Genomic DNA, 27,726 nt, shown 5'->3' with positions numbered 1-27,726 from the left:
GTCAGTGGTGTCTTCATTCTTAATTCCTAAACCCAGCTGCCTTGAGGTTTATAAAGGCTAAAATTGGAGGATGCACAGATGTCCACCAGCGACAGAAGTAACTGATGTTACTGGCACGGGGTATAACCTAGGGCAAAATGCGAATCGAGACACCAGCACTGGTTTCCCTGGCCAGCCCACGCCTCCGCCTCAGCTAAACGCCACTCCCTCCCCGCCAAATGGCTCTCGGCTCTGGAGGCGGGACCGAGTTCTTCGGTGGCCCCTGGAGGCCCGGGGCTGCGAGCTCTGGGAGGCTGGGAGGGTTGAGAGGGGAGGGGCGCTGACTGGGCAGTCCAGAGAGGAGGGGGCCTTTAATAGGCTCGCCCAAAGCCTGGTTCGCTGCGCTGCGAGTGGCTGCTGTTGCGAGAAGCAGCCCGACACCTCCCGCCAGTTCTCCGCTGCAAATTTTCGTCCTTGCACTTGACAGCGATTGTACTTAAGCTCCCAGGGCGCTCTTTGCTGGAAGGCACAGGTAGGAGGCGCAGGCTGCCGGGTGCACCCTAGCTGTTCTGGGAGGAGTCTCCCTGCCTTGGTTGGCTCTCCTTTCAGGGAGCTGCTGGCTGTCCCGAAGCGTTGGTGGTTTTGGTGTGTAGGCTGCAAAGAGACCGTGCAGGCTGCGGGGAAGTCGGGCCGAGCCCCTTTCTAGAGTACGTCTGTGTGCTGCTAGGCGCCATGCTTTTGCTGGGCATCTTAACCTTGGTTTTCGCCGGGCGACCTGCTGGCAGCTCCGAGCCAGAACGGGAGGTGGTCGTTCCCATCCGACTGGACCCGGACATCAACGGCCGCCACTACTACCGGCCGGGCCCCGAGGACTCCGGGGAGCAGGGACTGATTTTTCAGATCACAGCATTTCAGGAGGACTTTTATCTACACCTGACGCCGGATGCTCAGTTTCTGGCTCCCTCGTTCGCCACTGAGTATCTGGGCGTCCCCCTCCAGGGGCTCACCGGCAGCTCTCTAGACCTGCGACGCTGCTTCTACTCCGGGAATGTGAACGCCGAACCAGATTCGTTTGCCGCTGTTAGCCTGTGCGGGGGGCTACGTGGAGCCTTCGGCTACCGAGGGGCCGAGTATGTCATTAGCCCGCTGCCCAATGCCAGCGCGCCGGCGGCGCAGCGCAACAGCCAGGGCGCACACCTTCTCCAGCGTCGGAGTGCCCCCGGCGGGCTTTCCGGAGACCCCACCTCTCGCTGTGGGGTGGCATCGGGCTGGAACCCCGCCATCCTTCGGGCCTTGGACCCTTACAAGCCGCGGTGGACAGGCTTGGGGGAGAGTCACAGCCCGCGCAGGTCCGGGCGCGCCAAGCGCTTCGTGTCTATCCCACGCTACGTGGAGACGCTGGTTGTGGCGGACGAGTCAATGGTCAAGTTCCACGGCGCGGACTTGGAGCATTATCTGATGACGCTGCTGGCCACCGCGGCGCGACTCTACCGCCATCCCAGCATTCTGAACCCCATCAACATCGTTGTAGTCAAGGTGCTGCTTCTTGGAGACCGTGACACCGGGCCCAAGGTCACCGGCAATGCAGCCCTGACTCTGCGCAACTTCTGCGCCTGGCAGAAGAAGCTGAACAAAGTAAGCGACAAGCACCCCGAGTACTGGGATACCGCCATCCTCTTCACCAGGCAGGTGAGTCAATCTGTCACCTCTTTGGAACCAGTTAGCCCTATTCTCTTAGGGTTACCGCCTTTAGCTCTCCAAATCCCCTTTGTGCTGTGCAGTACCCCCAAATTTGAATTCCGTTTATCTCTTCCGACTCCAACTTTGAAACTTCCAGGAAGAGCCCTCTCCTAGGCTCTGCAGAGGTCCTCCTCTCGTGCTTCAGGGCGGTTGGAGGAAAGCCTGCTTTTTCCGAAGGTGTTGGCCTGACGCGGCCAATCAGCGTCTCCCGGATCAATCGCTGAGGGGCTGGAACCCAGGAAGTTGCCGCCCCGGAGCCGCAGTTTGTTTTCAAAGCCGATAGGAGGCGCTTTGAGGATGGCACTGGAGAGGGCGGGAAAGCCCACCAGTCTTGTATAGGGCATCTAAGTTCTCTCCGACACCACCTCAGAGGGTTCCTTTCCCTGGCTGTAGAACTGGAAGATGATCCAAGGTCAGCGTCTGCTACATTTCTCGCGGGTAACATGTTATCCTGTCTCTGTCCTGGGCCAGGAAAACCTGGATTGGGACGAAGGGCATCACTGGCTTATTTTATGGGTTGCAGAAAAAGGTCTGACTCAAGTAGGTAGTGCCAGGAGCATCCCTTCTTCATTGCTGCTTCTTCCATATCCTTCTCTGCTGGACCTTGTTGAGGGCTTGCAGTTCATTCTGAGCAGGCATTTTAGTAGGGCACTTGTTTGAGGCTGGGAGTGTTTCACTTGGAGTTTCACTTGGAGCTGAGCTGGGAAAACGGCTTATTAGCAGAGGGTGACCCATTTGCCCAGCTGGATGCTGTGGAGCAGAGCAGAAAGGATCGCTCAGGTACTCAGCTTCAGAACTCACTAAAATTCCTAGGACTGCACTTGAGTGCAGGACTCTAACAGCTTCTGCCTTTTTGCAGTGGAAGTGATATGAGCTTAGTCAAGGGACTCCAGCTGTAGGGTTGGAAAGATACTGAGTATTGGGATTAGAAATATGGACCCAGACCAGGAAAGCAGCTCTGCCTTTTTCAGGTCTTTACCTGATATTCTATCTCAAAGAAGCTATGAATCTGTGAACATTTAGATTCATAGGCGTTGACATGCTTGGGCACTGTAAAGTTTTGGGATTATTGAAATTTCTTAAATACAGGAGGCTGGGAGGAAAAGGGCCAACCAAATGACCTGCATCTTCTGATTTTGGGGGCTGTAACTTGAATCTGTGCCTCGCTCTTGTTTTGTCATTGTCATAACCACAGCATTCTGGCGATGGCACAGAATCCTTGGTTACCTCTGGGGCTCTTGCTCTTTACTGTTTCCAAATGGCCACTCAAAGCTGGTCTGGCGCCCACGGGCTGGAGCTGGAGTCTTCCACAGTAACCCATTTGGCAGAGCTAGGCCCTTCCTGGAGATGAACTTCCTACTTTCCCAGCCTTCTTCTCCTCCCACCACCTGGTTTCTCTAGGGAGGTCTTTGGCCTGGAGTCTTGTTTCCTTGTGCTCATTCTTCCAACTGAGGTCTGTTGAGCTGCCACTGCCCAGCCCCTGCAAGTACTGCCTGAGTCATGGGGAAACTGCAAAGGAGATGGCTTTGGCTTCTGCACACAGACCAGTTCTGCAGTCAGATTTTTGGGAGGAAATAAAGCAAAGGCCAAGAACAGGCTATCTTAATGGGGAAAGCATCTGTTGCCCCATCCACTATCCAGGATGCCACTGTGGAGGTCACTCACAGCCTCTAAATTAATAGACCTCAATCTCCTCTTAGTGATTAAAGCTGACTTTTGGAACCAGCCCCAGGAAGAGAAGTCCTGCTGGGAATCTGGGCCATGCCATCAGAAGAATCGAGCCTTTTGAAGAAGAAGCTATCAAACAGCATGACAGCTTCTGTTTTCCAGTGGTGTGCCAGACCCCCAGGGGGCTATGTTGTCTGTGCATAATGGGTACAAGATGCATGACCACTTGGGTCAGAAGCAGTGATGTGCAACATGTGACTTTTGGAAGCTGTTTTCCCCTTAGGCGTCTAGAGGGCAAAGCCAGAGAGCAGGGAGACTGTGTTGGCAGGTCCATTATCAAGGTATGTGTGTTATGCTTTGGGTAAACATCTTTCCCCACCTCCTCTCCAGCACAGACTTTAGGGCCTGCTGCATTCTCAGAGTCTTAGCAACTTCTCATTCTTGAATTCCCCAGGGATAGGTACAGTATTGGATGAGAACATGAGCATACAGCTGCTCTTTCTAGACTAAGGCAGATGTGGTTCCTTCCAGGATCCTTAACTGTCTGGAAGGGAGAGTACACTGATCATTCAACAAGCATTTTGACAATTTGAGGAGTAAAGATTCAGAGAAAGTTCATGGAGAAAGGCCTCACTTCTGATTTTGCAAAGCAGTCAGCTTCCAGGCTCATAACAACGGGATGAGGTCAGCCCAGGACTGGGACGAGGATCTGCCGAGAATTAGAGCCAGAGTCTTTCTCATTTGTTTCTGTGAGGAGAAGTTTCTTTGGCTTCTTGTTATACCCTGCAGCAGGTGCCAGGTATTTACTATTGAGACTTCTCTATCTTTAGGTTCAATTGCTCTGCTATTTTGGTAATCCTTTGTGGTATAATGGTTTCCATTCATTTATTTGTGCATTCTCTTAGTACTGATTGAGCATCTGCAAATAGCAGATACTACCCTGGGTTGTGGAGCCACGCATATTAATAAGGTGTGGCCTAGGACCCCCAGGAATTAAATGTGTGGCATGAGGCAGCTAATTACAATAGGGTGTGCTAAGTGCCAGGACAGAGAATGGAGCCTTCCCTGTGGGAAGCTGCATGGGGGGACATTTTCCTACCCATGAGCTAAGGATACTCTTCAAGGGGCTAGGCTGCAGGAAAAGCAACAAAACTGGGAGGTTGTGGGAATTGGGAGGAAGCTTGTTTTCTATGTTGTAGGATACCCTCTAATCTCTTCTATATCCATTTTACTATAATTTGTGACATTTCCTTTTTTGAGATGATTTCATTTCCATTTAAAATTTTAAAATACTTTTTCTTTTTAAAAATTATATTGGTATGTTAAAATTAAACATATAGTGAGATTTGTTGTTGCATATTTGTACATATACAATATAACCATATAATTTAGCCAGTATAATTTCTCAGTATTTCTCCTTTCCCTTCCTTTTCCCCCATTCTCTTTTCTCTATTCTACTGATCTCCTCTTTGATTTTCATGAGAGCCACCCATCCCTTCTTTTCCTTTTCAGCTTCCACATAAGAAAGAAAACAAATGAACTTTGGCCTTCTGATTTTGGCTTATTTTGCTTAACATAATGCTCTCAAGTTCCATCCGTTTTCCTGCAAATGACATAATTTCATTCATCTTTATGGCTGTCATTTTCATTTATTTTTGAAAATGATTTGCAATTTATGGTTTTTCTGCCTGCTTACAGTCATTTCTTTTTTTTTCTGTTATGCTTACCTTTCCTTCTTTCTCTTTTGAGATTATCATGAGGGCTTTTCCTCTGAGTTTCTTCATTCATACTCTGACTAGTCCCCTCACAATCTCAAGCTTGGAACGGATCTTGTGTTGGCCTTGAGAAATCCCAATGTGTTATAGAGGGATGTTCTATACGGTGCAGAGCAGAATAGCATTCTGAAACCTCATATAAAATAGAGGTCAGAGCTTTCTTTTTTTTAAAAAAAAATTTTTCAGCTGTTGATGGACCTTTATTTTATTCATTTATTTATATACAGTGCTGAGATTTGAACATAGTGCCTCACATGTGCTATAAGAACTCTACCACTGAGCCACAACCCCAGCCCAACAGTGCTTTTTAAAATAAGGCACATGCAATAGGGTGGGGCATTTAAAATTCAGATTAAAAAATACGAGTACTAAAATGATGGTTTGCAGGATGATAAAGAAGAATCCAGCAAATGACACATTTAATTTTTCTTTATGGTTGAATAGAAAACCATTGTGTATATATAACTCATTTTCTTTATCCATTCTGTTGATGGGTACCTAGGCTGCTTCCAAAACTTGGCTTTTGTGGATTGTGTTGTTGGTAAATGTATGGAACTGGAGAACATCATGATTAGTGAATCAAGCCAGACTCAGAAAGTCAAGGCCCAAATTTCCCTCATACATGAAAGCTAGAGAGAAAAAAGGAGTAAAAAAGGGGATCATGTGGAAATAAAAGATCAGTAGAGAAGAATCAGGGACCAAGGGAGAAGAAGGTGTTAAGGAGAGGGGAACAACTGGGGAATGAAGTTGACCAAATTATGCTATGTTCATGTTTGGATACATCACAACGAATTTCATTTTCATGTATAACTATAATAAACCGATTAAAAATAAACAAATAAGTAGAATGAAGACCAGTAGAGTGGAGGAAGGGAGTCAGTAGAGGAAGGAGGGGAGGTAAAGAAGAAGTACTGGGAATTGAAATGGAAAAAAAAATCATGATTTCATCAGGATTTTTTAAAAGTCAGGCCTTGGAAGATATTAGAAGAGAGGTCCCTCTGAAGATTTGGTATTTAATAATTTGTCATTCTTGGGCATTCATGGAAATGCACCATCACTCCTGGGAGGGAGAGAGAAAGGGAAAAAGAGAGGAATGAGTAGAATATGATTATTCCCGTCTTGTAGGGTGAGTACTGTCTTCATCCTTTCCCTACACCAAATAAGTAAGCCTTATATTAACAGCAGAAGATAAGAAGAGTTGGAGGGAATCTTTTTTTTTTTGGAGTTGTCCAGATCAGACTCAAGTCCCTAGACTCGAGGGTTATCCTTCCTCAGCCACCTGAGTAGCAGGGACTACAAGAACATGCCACCTTGCCTGGCTTCTTTCTTTCTTTGTAAACTGCTGGTTCAATTAAAAAGTCAAGTGAGATTTTCTTCTTAGGTCTTGTTCTCCACCTTCCTTTGAACTTCTCTGTGGTTGTTTGTTTGTCTTTCCCTCCCTTTCTTGGCACTCCCCCCCCTGTCTTGTCTTGTCACCTTGATTTGGTCATTGGTGCAGTGGGAAGATCTCAGGCTTGGAGTCAGGGAGAGCTTTTTGAGTCTCTGCATTTGAACTTCCTAGCAATGGACATTGAATGAGTCAGCTGTTTGAACTTCACTTTCCTTGTCCTTAGAATGAGGCAGACGATGATGACACGCCACCTAACTCATGGGGCTCTTTCGAGGATGAATTACTGAGTAGTCCAGAATAGACACCCAATGATGGCAGCTATTATTATCACTGCTAGTTGCTCAGGATATGTTTCTTGTTGTTGAATTATTACCTTCAGGTCTCTTGCCAGAATGTAATTTTGGGATAGCCCTGATTTAAAGCATTCTGTCTCATTGCCCTTGCAAGTATACACCACACTTATCTGATTGCATATTCCTCTGTGTCTAAACTATGACTGCCAGCATTTGCCAATCTGCTGATTTAAGGCAGGGACCTTTTTATGTTTCTGTAGACCTTACACAGATCCCTGTATCTCATGGAGCAGTAAGTGTACATGGAAGAATTATGTAGGCAAGAGTGCAAGGACCTGCCTATGGTTGTGGGTGCCTAGGTGGTTTGTGTCCCTGCCTGGGGCTCATTAATCCAGCTTTCAGGCTGTCAGGCTGCAGGGTTGGGAGAAGGAGTCTTTGGTTCTTCTGGCATTTCTTCTTGGCTCCTAGCCATTGGGTTTTGTCTTGGGGAAAGGCAGGGCCCCAGAGAGGAACATGTTGAATCTACCCTGGAGTCAGCAGACAGGGTGCACAGCACGGATGCGGTCAGTGTGTTAATGCAGATATGGGGCAAGGAGCCAGGAGCTTGCTCAACCAGCACCATAGCAGCAGTGGCAGAGTGCGCTTGCCCTTAATCCTGCTGCTTTTCTCTACCCAGGACTCCCCTGTCTTGTTCCAGCACAAGCTTGAGCTCTGGGGAGGGGCACTATGAGATGGGCAGTCTTTCTGTCTTGAGATTCCTTAGCCCCTTCATTCTTGGATCAATGCACACCAGAAGAAGCAGGAGTCCTGGCTAGAGCTCAGCCCCTAGGCTATATTGCCCAGATTTCAACCCTCACTGAGCCTCCATCTTCTCTGTCTAAACTGAGACTCCCTGTATACAGAGCTAATTACCTTATCTGTCTTTTTTATAAAATGGGACCTAATAATGGCACCTCCCCCTAATGCTATTATGCAGATTAAATGAGCTAATTCAGGTAAAATGTTTGGAGCACTGCCTAGCACAAAGTAGCAACTCAATAAATGTTAGCCAACATCCTTACATTTGGTAGGTACTCTTTCTTTTATTTTTTAAAAATTTATTTTAATTAGATATATATGACAGCAGAATGAATTTTGATTCATTGTACACAATTGCAGCACAACTTTCCATTTCTATGGTTGTATACAATGTAGTGTTGCACCATGTGCAGTTATACATGTACCTAGGGTAATGATGTCCATCTCATTCCAAAGTCTTTCCTACACTCCATCCCCCTTCCCCACCCCATCCTCCATTTTCCCCAGGTCCCCCCATTATGGATCAGCATCCATTTATCAGAGAGGACATTTGGCCTTTGTTTTTTTTGGGATTGGTTTACTTCACTTGGGGTAAGTACTTTTTCTTTAAGTGGTACTTTCCAGAGAAAATTTATTCTTCCTGCAAGCTTTGGCTGCTTCTTCTTACTCATTGAGGTAATTCTTGTTGTTTTATTTACTTCAGGCTCTTGCAATAATACCATTTTGTACATCTGGAGGGTTTTGTGTGCCAGTGAAACCTATTCTGCTAATAGAAGCAAATGACCTTCTAGACTATACTATCTTCTTCTTCTACACCGGGCGGCCTGAGTTACATTGCCCAGGAACTGAATTCCTAGATTTAATTTTTCTAGAAAAGTGAAACCTTTCCAACCTTGGGGATTATAAACAAATGGGTCTTGGGCTGAACAAGAAAACACAGCAAAAAGTAGCAGAAATTCATATGTGAAACAAGTTAAAGGGTCACTGTTAATACTAGCAAGGGTTCTTTCACCAGTAATTATGGTATCCTGACAAGTGAAGTAAGACTTAGAGCAAATAACCGTTGCTAGTTTGGCTTAGGTGTGGATTCAAGACCCCATTCTTCACTTAATAGCTTCGAGGCCTTGGGCCTGTGATATCAACTCTTTGAGACTCAGTTTCTTCATCTGCAAAATGAGAATGTAGTTCTGAAGTTCTGTGAGTATAATACTTAGATGCTGTAATGTGGCCCTGACTTCCTGTATCCAGCAGGAAGTAGATTACATGGAATGTATATATTTTCTGCCACATTAAAAAAATTAATGTGCTTGATTTTATAATGTGTCTCTCCATGTCTCTGAAAACTTTGAACATCTCAGGACACACATGGGAAACAGTGGATGTGAGAAGGAGGCCTGAAGGGAGTTGGGAGGAGTTGTAGAGGGGGTGTATAGAGAGCAACATTGGTAAATAGGGATTGACCCTGCTGCAAATTGTTATCCTTATTTATTTAAGTTGTGACTCTAATCTAAATTATTCAGTTAGGAAAGAATAGTTCAGGAGGTTTAGGTTTTTGCCCAAGTTGATTTTTGGGTCTTTTGGAAAAGAGCTGTGACTATAAGAAAAATTACAGGGGCTGGACTGGGAAATGCCTATATCCTATACCCTCCAGGCAGGAGGAACCAGAAGAGTTTCTATTTTTTGGAGACCAGTTCTCTAGCTGAAGAGGCTGAGGCAATTTGAGTGCCTCAGAGTTCATTCCAGAAGGGTGGAGGCATTCATTGCCATAAATGAGGCACAACTGGGCCCCTGTACAAGAGCCTGTGGGCGTTCAAAGAACTAGGGCTGAGCAGTTCTTCATTTGCATCCCTGACTGGGGAAAGAGGGACAGGCAGATCTTCTGACCCCAACAGTGCATCTTCCCACCATGAAAACACCCATTACTACCTGACAGCTGCTCTCTGCTATGTTCTTACCCACAGGAACTTTTTTGGCTCTTTTCCTGTTACTCTTGTTTGATCCAGCAAAACCCAGATTTCTTGATGGAAAGAACAGGTTGCTCCTGGCTGGGAAGGGCCTGCAGCTGCATGTTTTTGCTTCAGAGAGAATCCGCCCTCCATGAGAGCGAGGACACTTTGGCTTTAAGGACTTCCTACCAGTGGAGGCAGGCTGCAGGGCCGTGTGGACTCTCTCTCTCTGGCCTGCTATTTCTGAGGAGCAGGATGAGGGGCTAGCACTCTTCTTGCTAGCAGGGACAGGAGCGACTGTCACTTTTCTGTGAGTTAGTGATTTCCACTCTGACATGGGTCAGAAGACAAGAGGCTCCTTATTGTTCTTTCCATTGTAAAAGTACATCATTCTGTGTGTTCCTTTTATAGCCTACCTGGTCAAAAGGGACCTAGTACTGTAGAATGGGAGAAGGAGAAGAGACCTAAGGCACCGATCACTGTGAGTTCTAATGGAAGACTGACCCTTCTTCAGAGTTGGAAACTGAGGCCCTGAGGAGACTTGGCCAAAGTCTACTTAATTATGGAGCTAGGACTGGAATCCAGGCTTCTTGGCTCTTATTCCTGTGCTCTCTGTCTTGCATGAAGCCAGTGGTGAGTGTGCAGTGTGGCCCAGAAGCCACAGATGCACCTGTCATAAACTCTGCTATAGGCTCAAATGACCACACTAGAATATCCAGAGATGACCACCTTTGCACAATGGGATCCCGTGCTCTAGTATGTGGGGACATATGGCCCTGTTTCTACTCTCTTCCTTCTTCACTATGCCATGGCATGTGAAGTCTTCATCCTTTCCTTCCTCATTTTCCTTGTTCCCTTCCTTCACAGCTGGTCTGTGATCCTGAGCACATTCCATAATCTGCTACTCTGGTAAACTTCTCAAGTTTGACATTGATTGTATTCCAGGATTAGAGCGCTGGGGGGAAAGAACTTTTGGGAGAGTGGATCTTTGAAGAGAAGAAGGGGATTAGGAAAGGAAGGGAATTTGAGGTCCACTGTGGGGTTCCTGGAAGTGGAAGAAGTGCACTGTGCAAACAAGGGCAGTTGAACAAAGGTAGGGCATGCACGGTGCCCGTCGCTGACTCTGGCACACACTGGGTTCAGGCTGGTCACCCTCGTGGAGCTTTGGCCAGAAGAACTGTTAACTCATTAGGAGGTGTGACTATCACCTGACGGTGGGAAGCCAAGTTTGACTGCTCAGGTGATAAACTTCTGAGTGCTTTGGATTAAATTTTGCTGATTTTCTGTACTATGACCACTTTTCCTCCCATGCCCTGCTAACTCTGCAGCTGCCCCACCTCCCCCAGGTCAGCATATATATGCAGGAGTGCAAGCTGGCATGCGCATACACACACATACATACACACTCATACAGACACACAGCCCCCAAGAGGAACAAAATTGAGAACCACACTGTGTGTGTGTGCTCATGTAACCAACCCGCTTGGCTCCCAAAGGAGAATGACACAGCTCTTTCTCCTGAGCTAATGCTAATGCTCGGGAGTGCTGAGCAATTAACTGTGATGTGGTGGAAAGGCTAATGAGTTCCCAGTCATCTGGACCTTCAGTGCATTTTAAAAAATGAATTAAATGTGACCTTTTAATTTTATTTCTTTTTTTATTATTGCATTGTAATTATACACAATAGTGGGATTCATTGTTCCATATTCCTACATGCACAAACATAATTTGGTCAATTTTATTCCTCAATAATCCCCCCTTTCTTTCCCTTCCTCTCTTTCCCTGGCCCTCTGCCTCTACCCTATTGGTTTCCCTTGTATTTTCATGAGCTTCCCCCTTTTTCCTTTTTTTATTTTTCTTTTTAGCTTGTAAATTATAAGAGGAAAGCCCATTGACTTCTTGAGTTTGGTTATTTCACTTAACACTCTCAAGTTGCATCCACATCCTGTAAATGACATAAGTTTGTTCTTCTTTATGGCTCAATAGAACTTCATTATATATAAAATGCCACATTTTTCTTATCCATTCATCTGTTGCTGGATACCTAGGCAGATCCCATAATTTGGCTATTGTGACTTGTGCTACTATAAACATGGGTATGCTTTTATCATTGTAGTATGCTGACTTTAATTCTTTAGAATAAATATTGAGGGGTGGAATAGCTGGATCATTTGGTACTTCCATTCCCAGTCTTTTGAGGAACTTCTGTACTCAGTGCATGTTTCTGCTCTGTGACATGAGCCTCTCTGAGCTTCAGTTTCTTGGTCTGTGATAATCAGTCATTATTTCAGTGGAATGTTGTGAGGATTAGACCAGGTCATGCATATAAATTGCATGCATGGTGTCATCAGTTAGTAAATCATGGACATGATTAGCTATGATCACGAGCCTCAATTCCTACTTTGCCAAAGAAGTATAATAACCTCTTTGCCTCCTGGCACTGTTGTGAGGATTGAATGCATGTTATTTTTCCTTCACATGATAGAATGCCCTACATATTCCAGGCAGCCATGTGATAAAGAGTATGCCCATGTCACGGATTCAATACATGTCTTTTCAAGGGGAACAGAATGGACATGAGGGTCTTACCCTATTTCCAACTCCTGGGTTCTTAAGGCCTCTAGATTGCATCACTGACCTATAGTGCTCGGTGTGTTCCTTGAATTATCCACTCCAGGAGCCCCATTTTGCCCTTCAGCATCCCCCCGGGAAATACTTCCTACCAAGATGTGCTGCTGGAAGCCCTAGTTTCTTTTCTTTTTTTAATAAATTATATTTTTGTTAGTGCACTATAGTTATATATTCTATATATTCTAGCAGGGTTTATTGTGACATATCCAAATATGCATATAACATAATTTGCTCCATTTAATTCCCCAGTACTTCCTCTTTCTCTTCTCTCCTCCCTCCTCCTGATCCCCTTCCTCTACTCTATTGGTTTTTCTTCTGTTTATTTTTTTTTAAAGTTGGTACATTATAATTATACATAAAAGTGGGGAAAGCCCTAGTTTCTGCAGCAAGTTAAGCTTCAGTATAAAAAGAGGGAACTTCCTGCTTAGGTGATGATTTATTTGTCTTTTCTTCCCAACAGCCCTTAATCCCATGGTTCCTTTAGCTTCGGTAGACATTCTGTATGTAGGTGGTAGCTCTTTCCCACCTTACCCTGCTTCCTCCCAGTCCAGGGAAGATAAATCTCTGGCATGAGCAGCTCCTTCACTGGTAACAGTTTGAGAATATGAGCTTAATTCATAGTTGTCCAAAGGAGTCACTCAGCAAGGACCAAAGCTGGCTCTGGATGGGGCATGTGGTTGCCTTCCACCCCTACCTGCTTCAGGGAGTCATGACCAGAGCCTCACTTGACTGTTGGAGTTGCAATATATATATATATATATATATATATATATATATATATATATATATATATATATATATATATTTTTTTTTTTTTTTTTTCTGGTCTGGAAAGCTATCTCTATATAAAGCAGTGGCCCTTGTAGTTTAATTTTGTACCTCCTAATTTCCTTATGTAGGACCTCCCTGTGGATGTGGTTGAGCACAGTCTTCTCAGTGAGCCACAGAGCTTTCTTCCTGAGGCCTCCTCCCTCAGTCTGGGCTGATTCCATGAATAGCCTACCACTCCTTAGCACAGAGGGCCTGGCTGTAAGGTCTGGGCCTGACTAGCACTGGGGTGGGGTGAGTTGGAATGTCTCATCGGATATGCCCTTTCCCCCCTTCATATCCCTTCTGGCACTGTTAACTTTGGGCTGGTTCTGCTTCTCTTCCACCTGGCAGGACCTGTGTGGGGCCACTACCTGTGACACCCTGGGCATGGCTGATGTGGGCACCATGTGTGATCCCAAGAGAAGTTGCTCCGTCATCGAGGATGATGGGCTTCCGTCAGCCTTCACCACTGCCCATGAGCTGGGTAAGACTGGAAGGGAGGAGAGTTACCCCCTGGGACTGTACTGGGTTTGTGTTGGGTGCTTTGTGTGGGTGAAGTGGGCAGACATTTGTCTTTGGTCTCATATTCTGAAATCTCAGGGAATCCTTTCTTAGGGTTAGCATCTCCTTGGCTGTGGCTTTATTTCACTTTTTTCTTATTGTCCCAGTTGGCCAGTTATACAGTCAGAGTACCTCTGCAGAATATCTGACGTTTAGGCACTATGGGGAGAATATATTAAAGGCCAGGAGACCTGCTTCTGTTCTCAGCAAGCTCACAGCCTAGTAGAGGGGGACAGAAAACAGGAGCCTATGATCTTGAGGACATTGGCAAAACAATTCATTGACAGGTGCAAATGAACAGCCTGGAAACCATTTCACAGGCTTTCTCCTGCCCCCTGCCCTGATTCCTCCCTCAACCCCTCATGCCTATCCTGTGTAGCCCTCTCCTCCTGAATCCTCATTTCATTCCATAGGTCATGTGTTTAATATGCCTCATGACAATGTGAAAGTGTGTGAGGAGGTGTTTGGGAAGCTCCAAGCCAACCACATGATGTCCCCGACCCTCATCCAGATTGACCGTGCCAACCCCTGGTCAGCCTGCAGTGCTGCTATCATTACCGATTTCCTGGACAGTGGCTATGGTAAGCTGAGGTGGCAGAGAGGAGTGGGTGGCTTGGCAAGGATGTCTTTGCTGTCATGTGGTGGTTCTTGCTACCTTTCTGGACTGTCCTCTGTACCCAAGTCATGTAGCCCCAAGAAGTTGGGCCCTGATGTGGGTCCATCCTAGTTGCCCCTTGATTCTTTCCTTCCCTACATCTTAGGCCAGCTAAGACCCACTGTCCCCAGCTTGTCCTGATAAATGTCCTTGGCTCTCTGTAGGTGACTGCCTGCTGGACCAGCCCAGCAAGCCCATCTCCCTGCCTGAGGACCTGCCAGGCACCAGCTATACCCTGAGCCAGCAGTGTGAGCTGGCCTTTGGCGTGGGCTCAAAACCCTGTCCATACATGCAGTACTGCAGCAAGCTGTGGTGCACTGGCAAGGCCAAGGGGCAGATGGTGTGCCAGACCCGCCACTTCCCCTGGGCAGATGGTACCAGCTGTGGTGACGGCAAGTTCTGCCTCAAGGGGGCCTGTGTGGAGAGGCACAACCTCAACAAATACAGGGTGAGTACTGGAGCTGATGAGTTGGGAACTCCTGAAAGGAGAGGAGGAGGTCTGTGACCTCTGCTACCTGGTTTCCACTGGGAAGTTGCCCTGTCACAGATTGGCTGTGTGACCACAGCTGACTCACGTTGCTGCACTGTGTCTCCATTTCTGTCTATGGTTGTAACCTCTTTTTGACTCTGAGAGTAGAGAAAAAGCTATGGTAGGTCAGAGGACTTGGTGAAGCCTTACAGATACGTGGGAAACAGCCTTCGACAGGACTGAGGTCAGCCCTGTGTTCTGTGCCTTGTCCTATGTGGGAGGAGCTCTGGACCCAGAGCTGAGTAGTTGACATTAGGAGTGGCTTACCGCTGGCTCCATACTTTCTTTCCTCATCAACTATAGCGAGGGAGCCAGGGACCACACAGATGAACAAGGATTAGAGATGCAATGAAGCAGAGCCCTGGGCAAGCTTCAGTAACTTGACACATCCTGAACTCTGCTTTGGTCTGTTGTGATTTTTTTTTTAGCTGAAATACAATTGAACAAAAGTCCCCCTGCCCTAGATAAATAATAAATAGGACTAGCAATCAAATCAGAACAACAGAACCCTAAAGATTCTCTGAATATAATACAAACTGTATATTCTTTAGGTCTTGAGTTAGTGTAGTAAAGGGATTTGTACTTTTCCTGGCAGGAATAAGAAGTCCATCCTTCTCCCAGATCCTAAACATGACTGTCCCTTACCTACCCTATTCCCAGCTGGAGAAAGACTTGGGATAGGGTTTTATGTGAAAAGAGGAAATATTTTCACCAAGCACCTCAGATGGATGTGGGAGAGCATTATTTAAAATCTTGTTCTGTGACCTGGGAATATGTATTTAACTAAATCTTTAATAATTTATTAGGCAGCAATGCACTGGCTTCAGGGAACTGAATAAGGTACTGTGCTGGTCAGAAAAAGAAATAAAATGTAGGCCATATCCCAGAAAGCTCATAGTCTTGTGAGGAACCTAGAAATGTCATTAGAATACAGACATGGAGAAGCAAGTATTCTGAGTTACAACAGAGGTATAAAAATGTGTTATGGGAGAAGCAGGGGTGAGAGATTAAGCAGAAGGCACTGAAAAAACTTTGAGGAGGAGGAGACATTTGAAGAGAGCCTTGAGGGTTGAGTAAGTGCCCAATAGGTGGAGGTGCAGCAAGGCAGGGAGTTGGGACTGAGTGAGCTAGTGGGTGGGTAGCTGAGGGTTCAGACTAGAAGATTCTGAGGACAGGTGAGTCATAGCCAGCTCCTTCTCTTGGGAAGAGGAATCTAAAGGAGGAATAGACTAGTCAAGAAGATATTGGACATAGGAAATGTGGTTTGGTAAGCACAATCTTTCCATATGATTTCTGGAATTTTCTATCAGCAAAATCCACTATATCCTCCATGTCATCTCCATGTCATCTCATCATCCTCCAGTCCTCTTACTGCCTGATTTGATTGAAGCCATCTTCCCAACTCACTTCTTTTTTTTTGTACTCTAACAATTCTTCAATTCCATATGGGCCTATTGTCCATGGATACAACATTATTTCCATCTTTCCGTCACATGCCCTTACCTCCTCTTTATTGAGCTGAGATTCTGTGGTCCATTGTTAAAGCGACTCCTTTAGATACACTCTTGGTTCCCTTATCTCATCCCTCTCTGTCATGCTTACTTGGATTAGCCACCACCTTGGTTGAACCCAACTCACTCACCTACTCAGATGTGCCTGCATAGGTGAATATGGCTGGAAAAAGATGCACAATTATGCTCACTGGTATCAGCTTAGATTAACAACCTGGAAACTCCCATAATTCTGGCCAGGAGTGATATATATATTTCATTTCTATAGTTTATGCGCCCTCTCACTCTTTACACTTCCGTCCGTCCTTCCATCACCAACTTCTTCCTCATTTTTACTTGTACTGGTGTAGTAGTCCATTTCCCATTACTATAATGAAATACCCAACGGTGGGTAATTTATAATGAGAAGAAGTTTATTAAGTTCACAGTTTTGGAGACTGAAAGTCCAATAACATGATGTAAGTTTTGGTGAGGGGCCTCCCTGGTTGCTTCACCTCATGGCACATAGCATTATGGTGGGAGTGCTTGCAAGAGGGAGGGATCACATGGAGATAAGAGAAGCCAGAGTGTGGGAGGTGCAGGCTTACTCTTTCATAACACCTTACTCTCATGGACTAATTAGGATCCAAAAGAGCTACTTAATTCCTTCTGAAGGTAGTGTCCTCAATGACCTAATTAATTCCCAGTTGTCCTACCCCTCCTTAATACTGCCACTCTGGGGACCAAGATTCCAACACATGAATTAATGGGAGATAAACCACATCTAAACCATAGCAACCAGTGACCTTTCCTCCCCTATTTTACTAAGGGAAAAGAAGCAATCAAGCAATCAGAAGACAATTTCCAAGGCACTACATCCATTGTCTGACTGCTTCTGTACATACTCCCATCTTTCCCCACTTCCAGTGGAGGGACTGTCCAAGCTGAACCCAAGGCCAACCTTTGTGCTTTGTACTGTCCCTCTTGTGTACTCAAGGGCATCACTTGTCATTTCTCCATTCTCTCCTACAGTATCACTTCTTCTGTCTCTTGGGTTGAATCATTCCTATTATGCTACAAACCTTTTTTTTTTCTTTTCCATCTTAAACCACACTTCTTATGACCATTCATCCTCTCCAAATATCACAATCTGTTTATCTGACTCCCTTGACATCAACTTTCCTTAAAAGTGTTGTATAAATGTGCTTCTTTACTCCCTGGATTTCTCAGGAATTCACTTCAATCAGGCTTCCACTCCCACCATGCCTCTAAAATAATGCTTGCTTAGGTCACCAAATAGCCATCTGTGTTGTTCACCATCCCTCACTTGCCCTGATTTGATGCAGATTCTGACATGACCCATCACTTTATCCCCTGAGAACCCAGTTTCCACTTATTGTGAGGCAGTCTCTGCTTCTTGTGGGTTCTTCTCTTCCCTTAACTGGCTTTCTCCTCTGTCTCCTTCACTGGCTCTTCCTCATTCTCATTTTCTAAATGTCGGAGTGCTCCAGGGCTCAGTCCTTACCTTCTTCACTGTACACACTCAGTTTCTTAAGTGATTAATCGAGGCTGTGGCTTTAAATACCATTCACAGGTTAGAGACTCCTATATTTGTATCTCCAGCACATGTCTCTTTCCCAAGTCACAGACTTGTATAACTGAATCATGACATCTCCATTTGAATACCAGATAAGCATCTTGAACATAGCATCTGTAAAACTGAGCTCCTGATCGTATCTCCTAAACCTGCTTTGTCAGCTCCACATAAACCCTTTTTCTCCTGCATCCTTCACATTCTGTATCTCAGAAATTTCTATTGACCCTGTCTTTGAAAGAGATCTAGAATCCTATTTCTCACTGCTTTCCCTGCTACCACCCTGGTCTAAGCCATCAACTCTTCTTGCCTGGATTATAGCAGTCACTCCCCAACTGGTCTCTCTGCTTCTGATCTTACTCCTTAGAGACCATCCCCAACATGTGCCCAGAGGGATCCATTAAAAATGTGAGTTAGGTTATGCCCTTTCTCTTCTTGGAAGCCTCAGGGTTTCCATACCTGACTCAGAATGGCCATGCATTTCTGCCTTCATCTCCGGCTTCTCTTCTCTTGATTGCTCTGCTCCAGGCACATCTTTCCTCAAGGCCTTTGCATTGTTTCCTTTGCCTGAAATATATGCATGGCTCATGCCTGTATTTCCCTTAAATTTCTATGAGTGAGGCTTCCCTGACTCCTCATAATAAAGAGCAGCCCACCTTGCCAGGGTCCTCCCCATCATTCTCACCCTAACCCACACCTGCTTTTAACCCTATCCAACAATCTACATGTACTGGCTTATTTTAATTATCTGTGTTTCCTTAACTAGGATGTGATGACCTGGAGGGTTGGGACTTGCTGTGCATGGTGTCAGGCATATAGTAGGAACACGGCAAATATTTGGCCAATGAATGAATGAATGGTGCATGATAGGAGTACAATACATGTTTTTGTACAAGTGGCTGGGAAGAAATGACACCAGATAAAAACAAAGAGCGTTGGCTCAGAAGTTGCAGGAACAGTGTTAAGTATTGAAGAAAAATTGGAGAGAATAAAGTCTAGGCTCAGATTATTAATTCTTCAGATGGTCATTGCTCACTTTTGAAGGAGCAACTTCTGTGGTGTGATGGGGGAAAAAACCATAAAGCAAAGCTCTGAGGAGTGAAGATGGGAAAGGAAAAGAGGTGAATGACTTTCTCAGGAAGTGAAAGGAGGGAATTGGAATGGAGCACTAGTTTGAGAGAAAGCAGGGGTACAAGAAAGTATTTTATCTTTTTTTTTTTTAAAAAATAAAAAACCCAGACATATTAAAACAATGAGCCAATAACTATCTGAGAGGAGGATAGTCCAAAAAATATACTGAATATGTACATAAGTTAAAGTACTCATGTTTCATGGAAGCAATTCTGATTGGGCCTATGTGGGTTAGTTACCTTATGGATGAACTGTGGCAGTTTTAATACCAGGATGTACAACTGGGCTGCTTCTTTTATTGCCCAACAAAGGTGTGTTCAGGGGTGAAAATTCATTTTACTATCATCCTAAGAAAAACAGAATGAAGATTATACATTTTCTATCCTCTCTACCCTGCTAAACAACAAACAAACAAACAAATAAAGCCCAATGCATAATTCACTCCAAAGCCAAATAGAGTTTTAGAATTGCTTAATAGTGTCTTATCTACATGTCCTCTTAATGTAAATATTAGCATCGCTGATACTGAGGCTTTCTCAAATGCAGCTCCTGATTGAGGTTGAGATCAATTTGGTTTGGCAAAGACTCTGAACATTTATGAATAAAAATATTTAAGTATCTATGACAACGTTGTTTATTGGCAAGGCTGTTAGCTGGAACTGCTGAGATTCTTGTAAATACACTAACAACAGACAAGGGGAAACTTTGAACTCTTGCATGGAGGCAGGACCAGTGCTAGGAATTTTTATACCTGTCACCTCCTTTAAATCTTCCGTCAGACCTCAGACCCAAGTATTATTGGCTCCATTTTTGCAGGTAAAGCATGTACAACCTAAGGATATTGGCCAGTGGCTCAAGCCCACTCTGTGGTGAGAGCAGAGGTGATGATAAAACTTGTCTGCCTCACTCGGTGGCCCAAGATGTCTCATAACTGGGAGCAGCTGGTGTTTGCTAATTAATCAGTTGAAGTGTTATGTGGGTGCTATGCATACAGATCATGTGCATATTGTTTTTTTTCCTCATGGTATAAAGTGAATTTCATTTCAGTGGGGCCAGATGGGAACTTGAGGATTGCACTGGTGGCTTTTCTGTAGGCTAAAGGGCTGCGTGTGGCACCTGGACCTCCGCAAGAGTATAAGTGGCTTTTCCTCGCAGGTGGATGGCTCCTGGGCCAAATGGGAACCATATGGATCGTGCTCACGCACCTGTGGTGGGGGTGTGCAGCTGGCTCGGAGGCAGTGCAGCAACCCCACCCCTGCCAACGGGGGCAAGTACTGCGAAGGAGTGAGGGTGAAATACCGATCCTGCAATCTGCAGCCCTGTCCCAGCTCAGGTGAGGGGGAAGCAACAGTGTTCTGCTTCGACTGGGAGGCTAAATGGCTCAAGAGAATGAGGCACTAGATGTCTTCTTAATTAAGTACTGACAAGACTCTCTTTCAAGTAGGAATTCGGGGCCCATGAACTTGGTGGGAAAAAATTGCATCTCTATTTTTACTGAAGTTTCTATCTAAAACTTAGTATTCCCTTCAATTATAAATTGAGTATTTCTTTTTCTTTTCTTTTTTAATTGTTTCATCTAAATTCTGATATTTCCTTCACTTAGGCAACAAATTGAAAAGTAATAGAAATACCTGTGACTGTCACCAATAGAAATCATTGCTATTTTTATATGATATTTCAGTTGAAGAATTCTCAAAATGCCATTTATGCTTATCCATCCCTACTTTAAAATTACAGCAGTTATTAGATTCGTTATTGAATCATGTTATTTAATGCATTATCAAAGAAGCATACATATCACAAATATGTTTCAAAATATGCTGATAGTTGTATATTATTATAATTGGTGTTCTTGGTAAATTTATATAATTTATGCACTTAATAACATTATTGTGAAGATAGTTTCAATAAACTATTGACGGCTTTCATAATCCAAAAAATATTTAAGATACCTGTTATAAAGGGAGTTCAAGGCAAGATTGCTGGAGAGGGTGGCACATTCCTTTGAGGATGCATTATTATCCGTGCCCTGTATTATCCTTTGAGTTGGGGAGCTTGTGGCTCTAGTGATGAGCATCACACTCTTGAGGGTAGGAAAGGGCTGTTTAGATTCTTGATGCTAGCCATCCCAGGGAGGGATATTCTCTTTTACACTTCCCATGGTACTTCCCTGAAAATTCCTGCATGTGATTTCTCCCTCTCCAGCCTCTGGCAAGAGCTTCCGGGAAGAGCAATGTGAGGCTTTCAATGGCTACAACCACAGCACCAACCGGCTCACCCTGGCCATTGCATGGGTGCCCAAATACTCAGGCGTGTCTCCCAGGGACAAGTGCAAACTCATCTGCCGAGCGAATGGCACTGGCTACTTCTATGTGCTGGCACCCAAGGTGAGCAAGATGGGGCAGGAGACAGAGCAGGGATTAGGCTTTGGGGGAACATCAGGCTGAGCTGTCCCTCTTCCTCTTCTTTCCCTTCTGGGAATGCTGCAGGTGGTGGATGGCACGCTGTGTTCTCCTGACTCCACCTCAGTCTGTGTCCAAGGCAAGTGCATCAAGGCTGGCTGTGATGGGAACCTGGGCTCCAAGAAGAAGTTTGACAAATGTGGAGTGTGTGGGGGAGACAACAAAAGTTGCAAGAGGGTGACAGGAATCTTCACCAAGCCCATGTGAGTTCTGGGTCCTGGAAGGTGTATCCAGGGAGCAAGTTGGGAGGAGGGTGAGTGGAATTGTCCCAGTCATTGGAAGCTTGGTTTAGGTTGGGGTGAATATTAGATTCTGGCCATACTCTTACTGTGGAGGCCACTCATTCTCTTCTAGGGCTGATAATCATCTGAACCATCCATCCATCCATCCATCCATCCATCTATCCATCCATCCATCCATCCATCCATCCATCCATCCATGCATCCACCTACCCATCCATCCATCAATCCATCCATTTATTTAGCAAAGGAAGATGAATCTTCAAGAACACACCAAAGCAGATGATATTTAAGGAAATGTCAGTTTTGTTAGGTTCTGTCTAGCATTCTATGATCTGCATTCTAATCTCATTTCTCTTCTGCCTGATCTTAGACAAGTGACTCCAGTGAGTTCTAGATGTTCTTATTTGTAAAGTGGATATAATACTAATGTACTTCACATGAGCTCTTGTGAGGAGTAAGGGAGTTAGTCCAAATAAAATGGTTAGTGTACTACCTGGTGTAGAATAAATGCTCAATACATGTTCAAAAAGATAATAAGGTGACAGAGCGTGACAGCTGCTACCCTCTCCCTGAGCCTGAGGCCCAGGCCCTGGTGGTCAGATGAGGGAGAGAATGGCAATAAATTGCCAAGGGACAGTGAACAAGTGGCTGGGACTGAAGGGACCTCTGCTTCCTAGGAAAAGTGCACTAGGATCTGCTGAAGAATCATCTCTGGGCCTCTTCTAGTCCCAACTCTAGTGTCTGTAGCTCCCCAGCCTTCTGAGGTCAAACACATTCTCTTTTCTCCTTTCATTCCCATTTCTCCAAGGTCCTGACCCATGTTCTGGAAGAACAGGACACTTGAGATCTCAGTTTAGAGTAGGGAGAATAAATGCCCTTGAAAACTTGGGAGGCCAAGTACTGATGATGGAGAGATGAGATGGCTGTCCTGGAGTCTGATTGGACCCTCTGGACATGACATCTTCTGCTGAGTTTCTAGGTGGGAGATGACAGGGAGGGTACCGAGCCCCTTCTCTGGAGCACTGGTGCTGCAGGTGGAGGTGATCCAGGCTGTCCTTCACAGGGACCTGCAGTGGGGCCACATGGGGAGTTAGAGGTACTTTGGTTAAATGACAAGTGTTCTTTCACAGATGACTGGAGCTAGAAGGGGCTGTAGAAATCATCTAGGTTAACCCACTTATTATATAGATGTGAATATCAGAACATTGAGGAACTGTTTAAAGTTACCAGGGAATTGGTATCTGAGCCAGCTGGATTTCCATACCCAAGTCCAAGGCCAGTACAGTCTCACTGCATTGAGCTCCCAGCTTTGGACTTGAGAACCACAGATTTATTTCCTTTTTCCCCCTCCTCATTATCACAGATTATACCTATGGGGTTCTCACTGTGCCACACACTGTGTGACATGCTTCACATGCTTTGGCTTCTTTATCCCTCCTTACAGTTGAATGAGGTATGTGAGATTATGAACTCCATTTTACTGGTGAGGACACAGAGGTTTAGACAAACTGAGAAAAACTTATTCAAGACCAATAGCAAAGCAAAGGATGAGGTTCTCTCTACCTCTACAACTTCTGCTTTCACTCCCACTCTAGAATTCACCACAAGATAAATTTACTGAAGAAAAATGATCATGAGGCTCTATGGGCAGCTATTCAGTTTCAGATAATCAAGAAATCTGTGTACCACCTTTTAACTTGGTGTGTTTCCATCATGACCTGGATGGTGCTTGAGCAGCCTCACCTTTGCAATCTGCTACCAACATCTTTGTGACCTGCTCTGGGGTTTGTGAATGGTGATCAATTATGACTTTAAAGGGGTATGAGGTCCTTAGGTCCAGGCATCTGTCTAATGCACAATCCCCTTTTTTAACCCTAGGCATGGCTACAATTTTGTAGTGGCCATCCCTGCCGGTGCTTCAAGCATTGACATCCGCCAGCGTGGTTACAAGGGGTTGATTGGGGATGACAACTACCTGGCCCTGAAGAATAGCCAAGGCAAGTACCTGCTCAATGGGAACTTTGTGGTAACGGCTGTGGAGCGGGACCTGGTGGTGAAGGGCAGCCTGTTGCGGTACAGTGGCACGGGCACTGCGGTGGAGAGCCTGCAGGCTTCCCGGCCTATCCTGGAGCCCCTGATTGTGGAGGTCCTCTCTGTGGGGAAGATGACACCACCTCGAGTTCGCTACTCCTTCTATCTGCCCAAAGAACCTCGGGAGGACAAGTCTTCCCACTCCAAGGACCCCCGGAGCCCTTCGGTGCTACACAACAGCGTCCTTAGCCTTTCCAATCAAGTGGAACAGCCAGAAGATCGGTCCCTGGCACGCTGGGTGGCAGGCAGCTGGGGGGCTTGCTCTGTGAGCTGTGGAAGTGGCCTGCAGAAGCGGGCTGTGGACTGTCGGAGCTCCCCAGGGCAGCGTGGGGCATCTGCCTGTGATGCAGCCCATCGGCCAGTGGAGACACGAGCCTGTGGGGAGCCTTGCCCAACCTGGGAGCTTGGGACTTGGTCACCCTGTTCCAAGAGCTGTGGGAGTGGATTTAAGAGACGTCCACTCAAGTGTGTGGGCCATGGAGGCCAGTTGCTGGCCCGGGACCAGTGCAATCTGCGACGCAAGCCCCAGGAACTGGATTTCTGCATCTTGAGGCCCTGCTGAGAGACTGTTCTTTTCTCCCCTCCATTCTCTGCCCCACTGTGGTGCTGGTGTTCTGGCTGGCTGGAGTAGAGGACGGCAGCCAGGGACCTGTGCCAAGATGTCACTCGCATCCAGGACAAGGACCATGGGTTGGGGTGAGCGGTTCCCTCCTCCCTGGACTGGGCAGGGGGTAGCCAACTAATGCACAGTCTACCTCATGTTCCGCTCCTCGGGGACCTGGTTGCTGGGAGAGGCTGTGGGGTGTAGGTACTGGGCAGAAGGTGCTGAGGCCCAGTTTCCAAGGGACCTGGAGGATGGGCACCTCCCAGGCAGAACTTCAGGGACCTTGGCCTCCATAAGGGAGGCCACAGGCTGCTGGAAGAGCCGTGGCCCAGCAGCTTGGCACCCTCAGGTGGCCCCAGGGACTCTGAGCCATCTCTGAAAAAGGCAGGGTTTTCACGGTGCTTATGGCCCTTTTTCCTTTTCTAACTGACATGGATTGAACAATAAACACTGCCTGGGTTGGGTGGTAGTTGAAGGGAGAGTGAGATTGGGAATAACTGGAGCCTGAGCCCCTGCATTTGAAAAGAGACAGATGTATATAGGGAGTCTGGAGGTTTCTTAAATCTTCGTTTTGGCCCTCCCTGAAAGAGTCAGCCTCCTCTCCCCCAGATGTCCAGGACATTAGACTAACAGAAGGGCTGCCACCAAGGTGCCCTCTGAGACTCTGCAGGCACGGGGAGGAAGTCCACAGGAAGCCTGCCATTTTTGTCAAGAGGAAAGTGACCATTGCAAAAAGAGGCTGACACTTTAAAGGGGTGATAGATTCTGTAGCTGAAGTAGGGAATGTGAGGAGAGATCTAGAGGGTTTTACTGTCATTGGAGCCGAGGTGGGTGAGTGCTGAGCGCTGGCCTGGCTTTGGGGGGATATTACCTTAGAATGGTGAAGGAGGCTCCAGGTCTAATGAGTTTTTCCTAATGAGGTGGATATATAATATGGTTGACGCTATAGTTCTACATTGTTTCAGAAACTACAAAGTGACCACAGTTCTTTGCCCACTGAGCAACTAGTGGGACATGACCAGGAGGGCCAGGCCCTGAACATTCACATGCCTGCAAGTTACTCTTCTTCCTGATAGCGCCTGCTGTCTGCCATGGGCACATTATGTTGCATCTCCAGGCCTTTGCCTCTCCAGTTGGGAAATGGGATTCATTGTTTGCTACCTCAGATTATGCTCTCTGGGAACCCACCCTGTCCCTCCCCAGGGACAGAGGTGATTGGTGCTCCCACCACACCCAGCTGTCATCTTTACAGACTGATCTGCCCAGTCACAAAGATGAATGCGTGATGAGTGGCCACCTGCTGGGCTTCCAGATAGGAAGACCAGGGTGGTGGTGGTGTCTCTCTCTTTAAATTCCTTGGGAGCTGGTTTCAGGAGACACCAAGAATCCATGAGACCCAGGGGCCCTTGGCAGTCACTAGTGGGAACTGCTAGAGACCTGTCTGTCTTATAGATGTGTCAGAGGTGTAGAAACCAAGGCGTTTTTCTGTAGCTCCATGTGGGAAGATATTTTGAGGTTAGAGATCTTTTGGCTAAGCAGATGCCTCAGTGAGAAAAGGGGGTAGATATTCTGCTTTGGAATATAGGTAATTAGTCTAGGTCCTCAGTGGAGAACTTCATGAGGTAAGATCAAAACTTGCATCTTCTTGGGGAGACAGGTTCAGTTCTTTTATGTGGTGTTCCCAAATAGTCAAAAATCCATAAACCAATCAGCTGACCAGCCTAACCTTTATGATGGTCTAATCCTGTCCCAGATTGGAGACATTGCATAGAACTCCTGCAGGGGGTGGAAGGCATGCAGCTCTCTGAGGGGGAGGATGGAGCGAGGAGGAATCCCCCTCCTTGTACCAGTGAGCACTGTGAAGTTGCAGAGGCAAAAGGCCCCCCGGGGCTCTAGGGCCTAGTCAGAAGGGAGCTTTGCCAGCTGACGACAGCGCTGCACCCTGTGCTTAGGGCATTCTCTCTGTTGTGAGGAGAGGGTGGTCAGGGGGCTGTGCAGAAAGAGGGAGGGTGGGAAGGGAGGTGCTGTCACGGGGGAGACTGCCCCTTTGCAGAGCAGTGTTTGCCGTTAGCTGTTTTACAAGTCATTTCAAGGATGGATAACCACTCTTGTTCCTGACGCAAGCCAGCTCTCCATGATCTTTTCTGTCATGGTGTCTGTTTGTTTGTTTTTTCTTTTCTTTTTCCAAAGAAGTATGACCAAGACAACTTGGGGAATTTGTTTTGTCTTTGAACACTTCCTCACTCCAACCATGTTCTCCAGGGCTGAGTAGAGCCGAGACTCAAGCATTAGGTTTCTGGTGATGGAATAAAACATTAGGGTGCTTTCTCATGCCTATGGAAGAAGAGGAACATTCTGGGGGCTCCAGCAACTTCCTCAGTGGGACTTTGGGCTCAGGATTCCCTAGCTTACCTTGCCCATCATGTGCACTGATTGGACGAGTTTGAACCAAACACCCTTTTCTGGACCTTGTCATTCTAGAGAGGGGGGCTGGAAGGAGCTGAGGACAGTTTGAGGGTCCTGAGTGCCCCAAGCCTGGGAGTCAGCTCCTGAAGACACTAAATACTGTCACTGATAGAGCCCCCACCGCGCTGGGTTCTTTCGCATTCCCTGTACTGAGGAAGGATGGGAGAACCTGGGCACTGGCTGGGCGTGTATACTGTGTATACAAGAGAGCTGGCTGCTGAGGTGACAACAGCCTGCTCCTAATAAAGTCATAGTATTTAAAACCCGTGTCCTGCCTCTCTGACTGCATCTCATTCATGAGCTGACTCCTTGTGTTTATGGAACACACACCTGTGCCAGCCATGGTGCTGTGGAGACAACAGTGACTGTGACCGGCACAATCCTGGTCCTGTGCTGGTAAGCTGGATGTGGGAGCTCACATCAAAAGCAAAGAGACAGAATCACGAGAGACTGTGGTAAGTGGGAAGAAGAATCCAGCAGAGGCTAAGAAAGAGAATCTGGCCTGGCTGTTTGTGGACAGGTGGTAGAGTGACCAGAGCCCCTTAAAGACTGGGACAATGAGCCTGAGGCTGAAGGATGAGTCATAAACTCGGTTAAAAGGGTGTAGCAGCCTTTCAGCAGAGGTGCAGTGGGCCCAGGCTGGGGACTTTAGAGAGGGCACTGTGGCTGTCCTTGGTGTGGGGGACAAGGCATGAGGACAAGCCAGAGGGGGCCCATTATGCAAGAATTCTAGTTGCCTGCCTGAGGCGAAAACCCCAGTTTCCTGAAGGAAAGCATTCTGTTTGGAGAATAATCACCCCTTTCTGGGCTGGCAATTTTAGTGAATACATGGGCATGGGAGAGATGAGACTTGTTTTCAAAGATACTCCAG

General features: G+C 46.3%; 1 protein-coding gene across 1 annotated transcript; it reads left to right on the top strand.

Annotated features, from left to right (window-relative positions):
- Positions 1-339: 339 nt before the first annotated feature.
- On the top strand, positions 340-27,123 carry Adamts15 (ADAM metallopeptidase with thrombospondin type 1 motif 15). Its single transcript, XM_046432799.2, has 8 exons — positions 340-1,668; positions 13,382-13,514; positions 14,005-14,172; positions 14,411-14,694; positions 20,146-20,323; positions 21,196-21,377; positions 21,480-21,655; positions 23,573-27,123. Exons 1-8 carry the CDS (start codon positions 712-714, stop codon positions 24,345-24,347), a joined length of 2,853 nt encoding a protein of 950 aa, XP_046288755.1. The 5' UTR covers positions 340-711; the 3' UTR covers positions 24,348-27,123.
- The last annotated feature ends 603 nt before the right edge of the window (positions 27,124-27,726 follow it).

Source organism: Marmota monax, unplaced genomic scaffold (genome assembly GCF_021218885.2).
Source record: "Marmota monax isolate L192 unplaced genomic scaffold, Marmota_monax_Labrador192_F-V1.1 WCK01_AAM20220418_F8-fsc00062, whole genome shotgun sequence".
Classification (NCBI taxonomy): Eukaryota; Metazoa; Chordata; class Mammalia; order Rodentia; family Sciuridae; genus Marmota; species Marmota monax.
The sequence above is the reverse complement of the archived record's forward strand: the minus strand, read 5'-3'. Positions and strand labels throughout refer to the sequence as shown.